This window comes from Pyxicephalus adspersus, chromosome 2, assembly GCF_032062135.1.
Source record: "Pyxicephalus adspersus chromosome 2, UCB_Pads_2.0, whole genome shotgun sequence".
Taxonomy (NCBI): Eukaryota; Metazoa; Chordata; class Amphibia; order Anura; family Pyxicephalidae; genus Pyxicephalus; species Pyxicephalus adspersus.
The window spans coordinates 133,501,694-133,512,511 of NC_092859.1; the positions used below are offsets into that span (position 1 = coordinate 133,501,694).

General features: G+C 36.6%; 1 protein-coding gene across 1 annotated transcript in view; it reads left to right on the top strand.

Annotated features, from left to right (window-relative positions):
- Window positions 1-10,598, top strand: part of LOC140324514 (elongation factor-like GTPase 1) — a 31,420-nt gene extending 20,822 nt beyond the window's left edge. Inside the window, exon 4 of the mRNA XM_072402454.1 lies at window positions 10,299-10,598. Within this exon, the coding sequence (XP_072258555.1) occupies window positions 10,299-10,487 (189 nt within the window). The 3' untranslated portion in view covers window positions 10,488-10,598. The remainder of the gene's footprint in view (window positions 1-10,298) is intronic.
- Window positions 10,599-10,818: the final 220 nt, after the last annotated feature.

Sequence of the window (10,818 nt, forward strand, 5' to 3'; positions counted from 1 at the left end):
ATAATGAGCCATGTAGATTGTTACCAATGTGTCTTTGTATGGTTAAAGCAATACCCACACTCACAGGTCACAGAGCTTTTTGATGCTAAACCTATGGGTCTAATACATGCACTGGGACTTTATTGGACTTTAATTGAAACTGTCAAATTCATATCAAAAATATATATAAAACATTGCTTAATTTTATCATGTTCCAACCAAATCTATTAAAAACAAAATCTTAATATAGTTATCTCCAGGGATGTGCTTTTGTGAATTGAACCACCAATTCATATGTGCATCAATGAGCAATTCAACCAAAACGGATTGATGATATTATAAATGTTCTTCTATATGTTTTGCCATTTGCAGCTACCTCAAGAAGAGCATAAACATTTTGGGCACCAGCTTATTGTCAGACCAAATGTAAACGTGATGGTGAGAGTTCAGTTTAAAAGTTGATTTGTTGTGAAATCTGTCTCAGGAATGAGGATAAAACAGCATTGTACCAGACTGAAAGAACTTAATTGGCGAACTGGTCCTATGATTCTGTTTACCTTTAGCATCACAGGTTACAATATGGTTACAGGTTACATTTCAATTGACAAATTAAGGAGACCGTGTAGAGAAATGATTCAGTAGTTCATAGGGTAATTTTTACAATATTTTTTATTTTATTGGGTTTTATTACTGCATAAGTTAGATGACACACACGGATTTCATTCTGTCTGATAGTTTGTACCCTCTTGTAACCCAGGGCTTAAACACAAAGACCTTTCAGAGCTTGTGTGACGGCAGGCTTCACCTCACACCACACCAATCTACAGTTCCTCCATCGGCAGGCTTTGCAAAATCCAGGGAGCAGCAAGACACAGCCTTGTGTTCTTGGAAGATTTTAAGGCGTATGCATTAAAAGAGTTTGCATTTCAATTGCTAGGAATTTCCATGTGGAAATGATTTACTATATGAAAGTGTGAAGACCTCATTGGCATGGCTATTCACTGCTATTACTGAAACCTGAGCTCTTTTAAATGGGAATATGTACCGTATTTCTAAGTAAGCTTTATTTTTCTATGAATACCCCGGGAAACATATGGGCACATGTTATACAGTACTAGGCCCAATTTCTCAGTATTTATTGATGTGAACGGAAACTACCATACTTCTTTTTGGTTTAAGTAAACTAATAATGTTATGCATAGATAGTCATGCAAATCCTGCTACTACTGCAGATTTGTGTTTTGGAGATGGGAGAGCAGATTTAGAAAACTATGAGGAACCCCCTTAACAAACAAAGGTGTGCCTGCACTGCTCCAATGCAGCAGTTGGTGTGATCTAATGAAAATGCCTTTCTTGACTCACAAGGCCAGTTAAATTTATAAATGTGCTGTTTTTCTGATGCCTGATAGCCCCAAACCTCTCTCCTTTTTTACTGCAATGTGATGTGTGTACAAAAGTGACAACACACACCCCCATCTAAAAAATTATGATACAGTAGTAGCATGTGCAGCTTAATGCAGAATACCAGGATGTGCTGGGTATCCCACCATTCCGAGGGTTACCATGACCGAATGAACAGTATTACAGCCTGGCTCCTGGAGAAAGATGGCAGCACCCATGCCAAAGCGAGAACAGGTAGGTGAATAAAAAAGTTGAGATCTGGAAGGTATGTGTATTTTATTGCAGACCGCACCTGTGCCTTTCCTGGTTGCAGTTTTCTTCAACACTTTGTTCCTCATTAAGGTTAGAGAAAAAAGCAGTGACACTGTCACTGGACATTGAGGGAGCCCAAGGTATCTGAGCTTTATTTAAATTGGGTTTCTTCAGCAGCAGGGGATTCTTATTATTGCCAACTAATTGGTAACACATTGTTCCTATTCATTGACTTGAAGTGATGGTAAATGTTATAAACTTATCTGTTCACTTATTCAACCTGTAAACACTATTTGAACAAATGTTGATCCAATGTTTGTCTATTTGTTTTTTCTAGAAATAATTTTCACATGACACAAATCTTTTTTGATGTATGTATGTGTATATACATACACAAGGTATAATCATTATGTTGTACACACACACATAAAAATACATAAAACATACTTTGTACTTTTTACCAATACTCCAACTTATGTTAAAAAGTTGGAGTTGGAGTTTTTTTTCCTAAACCCATTTTGGGTGTCTAATGCACAAGATTATTGAATTATTCTTTATAAAATATTTGCCCTGAGCTGAATCTACAGCTGAGCCAAGTGTATATGACAGTGCCAGTCATGTCACTGTTCTGTTTTAGCATCGGAGTCTTTCAGTGGTGTCTTTTGTTAGTATCTTGCAGATGAGGGAATAAATATGAATGTGTAGTACAATTCTTCTGTATTTCAGAATGGAAGAAAAGCCTTTCCTTTCATGTACCAATGTAATCAGTGAGCGAATGTCCAGAAAACGTATGGTATTGGGTATTTATCCCACGTTTATCTGCCAGACAATACATCCTGAAGATTCATATGTATGCTATTTCTTTTTGAGCCTTAAAAATAGATGGATTATAGCACAAAATAAAGAAAATGTATAGACAACATGAAAGAATTGTTCTCTACCAAAAAAAAAAGCAGTTGTCAAATAATTATTCCAAAGGAGCTGGCTCGTTCTTTGTGGAACAGCTGATAAAAGGCAGGCATTGAAGTACTAATTCCATGTGTGTGTCTCCAAAGGTACCTACACACCAGAAATCCCCCTAAATGGGGACTAGAAATACACTATTCTTTTTCATGTCCCGCTATATTATCACCAAATGCAGAATGCTTTTGTAAAGAAACCTTTAATTGCTGAAAAAATAACAGCCCCAGTAATTATGCAATTATAAAATGAAATGTGCTTTCAGCAAGAGACAAACAGCTACCAAACGAGGCTGGGCTATCCGTAAAAAAAAAAAATCTCAAGGGTTTCTGGGATTGATGGGGAGCAGGCATACATGGGTGTTGTCTGATTAGCTGTGGCATTTCACAAGGGAACAAAGAAACTCCTTGCACATCATACCTCAGCTGCTGTTACAATGCACATGATGATGTGCAGGCTATATGTATATTTTATAATAATAATTAGAAATAATCAGGTCTTGTTACTCTTGATTTCTCCAGCCTTCCATTCTTGTGCAAGCAAAAATCATGTTTTTACATTTTGTGGCATATGATTGTATGTTTTTTTGTAAAATGGAACACTATGTGTTCCATATGTACATTATCCCTTCCAGAGTGAAAATACAATTTGCAACAGTAATAAACAAATTAAATAAATTACTGCCTGCCTTAGATCTAAAAATTCCACTTACCCCAGGTTGAAAAGCACCACAGCACATTTTGAGGTGGTAGCTAACTTTAAGCTGAACAGGTAAACAAGAAAATAAACAGCATAGCAAGTAATTTTCATGGGGATTGTCCCAGCACAGTTACCATTATGCATCACCACAGTGTTGAGTTTTGTAACCATAGAACCTGGAAATAATATAGCCATATCAGAAAACATAAAGCTATCCTGAAACAACCCTAAAATACTGAATAATGCGTTTTGGTTTTGTTTTGTTGAATAGAAGAAAGGCATGTCTGTCTTCTGTAGTAGTCTTATCTGCCAAGTAAACAGAATTGATGGTTACAATAAAGCAGTTATTTGAAAGGTTGTAATGAGTCAACATGAACTCAGTGGTGCCAGGTTAAGTACATTGTTCCTCATACACTGCAAGTTTTAATTCTAAAGGTGCTTCTTCATTAACTAGTTTAACTAGGAACAAAACAATTAGATTGGGGTGCATTTATTTTCAGTTTTGCACAATTGCAGGAAAAATCCACAATTTTCTGAAAAATGTGCAGCCTGCCATCTTATTGAAAATGTTATTTTCTGGCATTGAATTTTCTTCATATGTTTTGAATGTATGACTATGACTTGACCAGGTTTGAATGACAGGAGTCAATTGCAACTATTTTTATAAGAAGGCTAGCAGCTCATGTACTCCTGCTGAAGTTTCATGTGAACCTCCTTACAAACATCCAAATGCACAGCTTCATCACCTGCTCTCTCCTTATCTGTAATTGGAAAATACAGCAACAGACTGATGGGATCGTCCTACACTGGTCTTGTCCTATCCGTATGTCCTTGGCAGCACATGTGCTCTACATCACTTTTTAACTACTAGGGCTAGCCCTCCATCTACAATTCTGGTTGATTCTTTTATGGTGGAAATACAAGTCTCTGATAGTGACCCGGATTTAATAAAGCTCTCCAAGGCTGGAGAGAATACACTTTCATCAGTGAAGTTGGGTGAACCAGCAAACCTGGAATGGATCTGGTCCAGGATTTAAAACATTTGCCAACAAATAGCAAGTGACTTTGAAGAAATCCATTCCAGGTTCGCTAGATCACCCAACTTCACTGATGAAAGTGTATTCTCTCCAGCCTTGGAGAGCTTTATTAAATCAGGCCCATTAAGTCAAACCAGATACTTTAGTTGAATTTAAAAATACAGTCAATTACAGTGTATTGTTAATGAATAATGTGATATAATGAATGAATATATAATAACTTATGACAAAACAGTTTTGTATTTTTATTTTGGGTAGAGTAGGTGAGGGTAAAAACCATCGATGTGCCACTAGGAAGATTTTCTTTTTGTTCCTGCCCTATAGGTAATGGAAGTGATAGGAAATCTCTCCAGAGTGTTCATTGGAGGATTTACTATTTAGTGCTGATCCAACATCTCCAAATGTTTTTTTTTTTGTTTTGTTTTTTCTGGTGGCAATGGTCATCAAGACAAATAGAGAGGGTGAATCTTCCCAGCAAGTGATCAAAATGCGGCATGATCCTTTAACCCATCACAATTCCAGCTCAGATTATGAAGGGTTCAGAAATATCTCAACTTGCTGAGTACAGTACAAGAAGGATGCAACCAATCACTCTTTCATGTGCAGAACAGATTTTCAACAATTTACTCAGTGAATTTTTACTTTATTTTTCTATTACGGAGTAGAGGACATTTTGTTTTCTTGCATTACATTTTATTTTATACTTTACAAAACTAGCATTTTCTGTCCATGGACATAAATTATATATATTATATTCAGTATGTTATGTATATTCATGTTATTTGTGTATTCCATTTTTTTTTTTTTTTTTTTTGCAGAAGTTTGCAGGTTTGTTTTTGTGCTTGTTATCTTTGTAATCTTGCTGCTGCACTTGGACCTGTATTTTTTGCAGAAGTTTGCAGGTTTGTTTTTGTGCTTGTTATCTTTGTAATCTTGCTGCTGCACTTGGACCTGTATGGTTGTTTTTTTTTTTTTTTTATATAGACCACCCAGTAGTCCCTTGGTTATAATCAGTGTCCTTTCTATTCCGCACTTCAACCAGACAAAGGATCATTGTGGTTGTGACCAGTGCCTCTGCACAGACAGACAAGCCTGTGATTACAAATGGTTAAAGATGGCGGTGGTGCCTGGGGAATGTTTGCAGTAGTAGACACGGACTGCTGCTCTACCTATGCTTGTGCTGTATCATGTATCAGCAGCAGATGCAATGTGACAGATTTCCCATTGGAAGAGCCTAGTGTTTTCACTCAGCAGAAAAAGATTTGGATAGATGTTTACTTACTGCTAAGATTCACTCCATCTGTCCTGCACTTAATGGTACCTGTCTGCCCACTAGAGACTTGGGGGCTCCTTGCCAACTTCCTAATTTAGCTCTGGGTAATTTGTCATTTTATGCTTTATATCACAGCCCTGTGTTTGAACACACAGATAAGACCGAAAAGCTTTTCTCATCAATCAATCCCACTTTCAAAAAAGGAGCAGCATTGATTGCTCATTTAGCTTTTCTTTTTTTGGTAATTTGCCATTTGCGCTGTATTCTTTTTCTTTTTCGTGAGACGGTGTTTATGAATGTGGAAATAGGATTAACCTGTAGGATTATGCTGTGCTGATTTTTGTACTGGGAGGTATGTACATACTGGATTGGGCTCAGCTTGTACTTCAAAGCTCTGGAGTACATCAGCTATATAACCAAAAAGCCCTGGCTGCATAATTACATAATGTATGTTCTGCGTGTGTTCAGGATAACCACAGAACACATACTGTGGAATTGTAGAACATTTTTAATCTGGCCACATTACATTGTATGAGTTCCCTTTCAATGTGATAATAACACCTTTTTGCCTGTATTATACATGAACGTGAAATCCCGCTGCTCATTATGTCTTGTAGAAGGAGGCAGTGATGTCATTTGTTATAATTGGCTAAATAAGTGCTTTATAATTTCTATATTCTTTGCTAGAAACACTGTTACAAAATGAGTATATTGCATGAATATACAGAAAACATTATATGTACCTTGGTTCTTGGAACTAAGCTCGATTTATTATAATAGGCTCACAGGGCATTTGCATTTAGTCACCTCTCACGATAACGCTTATAAATCATGCATGACAGGGGTCCTTTTATTGTTTGTATTTTATTTACTCATGACTCACTGTTTAAAGTTTATGTCAGGGCAAAAAAAAAAAAAATAATGTGCAGTACATCTCTATAATATATGTCCTTTATGCTTTAAAGACCTTGCAGGCACAAAAAAGTTGATCTGTTGGAAATGCACTCAGCTCTGCCATGGGCTGACAATGCACAGCATTTTTAGGTGCTGAGTGTTGTCAGCCTTGTCTAGTTGTCTTTTAATAAACCTCTTCCACGCTTCTCTGTAGCATAACGACTAGTCTATGTACACACGTCAGATGATTCTTATCCGATAATTGCCTCGGGGCCAATATCTGGTGTGTGTACAGCGCTTGTCATTCGCCCGTTCATGGATCTGTCCTGGCGGATCTACGGACAGTGATCAATTGCAATGGAACTGAATGGGAGAGAGGGCAATGGGGAGCCACTCCATCAATCTCCCCCTCCCCTCTCCATAGAGCAGAACAGCAGTGAATGTACAGCGCTCATTCATGCATCGTTCAATCTTTTGTTGTTGGAAAGGATCGTGAAGGATTATTGCATGTGTGTACGCAGCCTAATTGTTCCATGATTCAAGATAAAGGCTGGAAGAGATAAATAGGCTCTGTAGAGATAAAATAAAAAATGTGCACTCCACTGCTTTGAAATTCCAAACCAGTGGTTAAGCACCCCCATATTATTCCATTTAATTGTTTGCTTTAAAACGCATACCTAATGTTGTGTTTTTATTATTAAAATTTTTCTGATTATTATTATATTGCTCAGACGTAAATGGTTGTAGATCTAACTGTGTACTGGAATTATGTGGTAGTGGTTTAAAACAGAGGCTGCACTCTGCAAACTGAATTTAACACATACAGCCATCCTCTGTACTCTGTGTTATTTGTAACATTTGGTTATTGCTTGAAATATTCAGTGCTTTACGCTGAGAAGAGCTTACAGGCTAATGTCCCAAACACATCTAGAGACATTTTTTTGGTGGAAGGCAAAATTACCTTAGCAGAATGATTTTGTGAAAAACAGAATACCAAAAATACTAATAAAAACATGGAAACAGCATGCAAAGCCATAGTTGCAAGACAAGGATACTACATACTGAGACACCATTTTACCCCAATTGCAAATTCCTTTATTCCTGCTAGACAGCTATGCCAGATTGCATGCACCTCAGTATACATCATACTAAAGAATTCAAACAGACAGGTAACTTTATTTTATTGCAGAAAAGACATTGCCTGTCCCTTCTGCAATAAATAACTTGCCTTCTCACAAATTTTTGTTTCTTTAGTTTAGTTCCACAAGACCAAGTGAAAGAGTCAAAATGTTACTTTAGGGTAAACACCACAATACTCACTAATAATAAGAGCTAAAAAGCACACTATGCTTCCCTTTTATTAAAACTGAACTGATAACGTCTGAGGTAAGACCATATGGTAGTCCTAAAAAAAGAAGGTCAGAAAAAGCAGTCAAACAGAACTGCACACAACTTAAGAAAAGTTTTGCTACCACAAGTGTGGGCGTTCAGAATAGTTCAGAATATATGACCGTACTCATGACCTCTTGAATGCAAAGTGATGCAATAAAAACAAATACTTATCACAAAGGTTAAAATGGAACCATACAGTCTGCACACTTCAGTCACCAACGGTCCTACATCTGGTTAGAAAAATAGCTGCTGTTTACGTCTGTTTTTACTTACCAGGAGGAAAACAAAGTTGTAAATGCCTTATGAAAAGTTTGGATGACTTAGCTTTTGTTCCTCTAGCAAATTTGAAGAGCTTGTGCACTTGTTTCCTCTGTAAACCAGAGAAAGTATCTTTATATTTTGTACAATCATTTTGGTTCAGCTTATGCAGAGGTATCTAAATGTATCTGGGATGCAGTAGCCAACTATATGGCCTAATCACATCTTTCTGTAGATTTGGATTTGTGATAATGGCATTCTTCACCATTTGTGAACATCAAGCTTTAGACTTTCTCAAAGTCCATGACCAATGAGGTATTGCCGATGGTCCTCCCTGCACAACCTTAATGCTAAACCCTAGAAGCATGGATGCTAACACCGATCTCTCCTTCTAAAAATCATAGCTGCCTGGCTGCCATATGGACTGTCCTAACCCTAGTATGTAGGTTTGTTTGGGGTTAGCTACTTAGAATTGACTGAAGCAGCTGGCATTTTAAAGAGGAATCATCACTAGCAACCCTCAGGTTTCTCTTAATGGTTTACTTTCATCAAGATATTCCAGGCTATCTCAATCTTTATAATATAGTAGAAACCTTGGAATAACTTTCAGGTCTCTGGGAACCCCTGCAAATATGTATGATGTGCCCTGTTTTTGGTACATTTGCCTGGTAGTCAATGGGATAAATTCTTTATACATTTTTGTCCAACTCTGGTTGGCATATGACTGCAAGCTTTTTGAAGTGTCTGTTTGCCTGTAGGAAGTATGCCTTCTCATTGATATATATATATATATATATATATATATATATATATATATATATATATATATATATATATATATATATATATATGTGTATTTCCAAATGTGTGTGTGTATGTATATATATATATCACACAATAAATAATATGTTATTCTCTGTTGCAAATCACTAGGAGAAAAGAAACATAAAGAAAAGGATTATTATTTTTTTCTCCCTATTACATGGCTGACACACTTGAAAAGTAATTGTTAGAATAGCCATCCAGCGGAAAAAAAGAATTTACAGGGAATCGACCAAGTGACTGTAAGCTTCACCAGGGTATAGACTAATGTCAATGAATAGACATTATGTGTATAGCACTGCGTGATATGCTGGTCCTTTATCAGAGTCAGAATGCACCTGAGTCCCTGAGAAATGTGCACAGTTGTGTGCCTTTGCCATCTAATGTGAACTATTCAGTGTTCTAAAGATAAAATGGTTCTAGAATGGCTGTGATCATCCAGTTCGTTTTATACGATTCTGCCAAAGTCACTAATAATGACAGAAAGGAAAAAAATTATATGATAAAAAGCTAATGTTGTGAGCATATTGACCAGTCTGTGCTTTCCAGCATTGAAAAGGGCAGCCCGGTCCTTGCACTGACCTGGAACAGAAGTAACTTTGCAATTCTTTATCTCCCAATTAAGTATTTAGATCTACTGTAAATAACATTGTGCAAAAATGTATCTTTTATCCTATTACAAATGTCTTATTGTACCTTTTAGTTTGTATCTCATTATTGCACTGGATAGTTAATCAAGAATAACCAGGAAAAAGTTGCCTAAAAGAATGAGGTTTGCTTTCATTAAATCTTCACTCTCGTTTATGTTGACATTTCTGGAAGGGATCTTTGATCAATAATTATTCTGGTTGCTTTTTATGGTGTTATTTTTGGAGATTTTGGTAAGTTTGATTTCTATATTTAGTATTAAAAACCTAACAGTCCAGGAAAGCAAGGATCGGTGCCCTAGGATTAGTGTGTACGCACTTCCTAATCTGTGATCTGCCCCTTTGAAGTCCAGGTATGGCTTTCTTTAAGGACCTGTCACCCACCCTTAATTCATATCTGGGTGTCAGATTTCTGTATGGACGTCTGTGGGATGGACAACCTAATAAAATGGAGTTATATAAATAGGGAAGATCAGTTGTTGATTTCGAAAAAGCACACTGAAGGAGACACAACACTCATCCAATCCTTTTTTTTTACTTTTATTTCAATGTGTTTTGTTTAAGTTGCCTTAAAATATTATAAAGTCTTTATTCCCTGCATGTGATATCTAAATTTTTTTCTATATTCATGCATTATTATATATTCATCATTACTTACTACTTATTTTTTGTTCTGTTTCTCAGATTATTTCTAGTGACCCATTTTGGGTACCCACCACAGAGGAGGAATACTTACACTTTGGTGAAAAGGCAGACTCCGAAAACCAAGCCAGGAAATACATGAATGCTGTGAGGAAACGTAAAGGTCTGTACGTTGACAAGAAGATTGTGGAACATGCCGAGAAGCAGAGAACTCTGAGCAAGAACAAATAACTATTTTCAGCTTCTTCATTTGTTTCTAAAATCATTATGGCGAAATGCGCTGCTGGTTAGGCTTTCAGGGACATATGAATTGGATTTTAATAAATGTAACTGATGAGAAAATTGACTCCCGGTGTTCTATTTCCCTAAATAACTCTTGTGAATACTTTGTGTAGGCTGCTTCTTGCTGCAATATAGGAAGCTTCTGAGATTGCAAGAATGAAACGTCATTCTCTGAGCTGGGCTACTGACAATTTAGGTTTATTATTACTCCATGTATTACTCATTAGGTTGGTTATATGAAGTGAATGTTTAGTGAATCAGCCTTTTACTTGTGATTTAA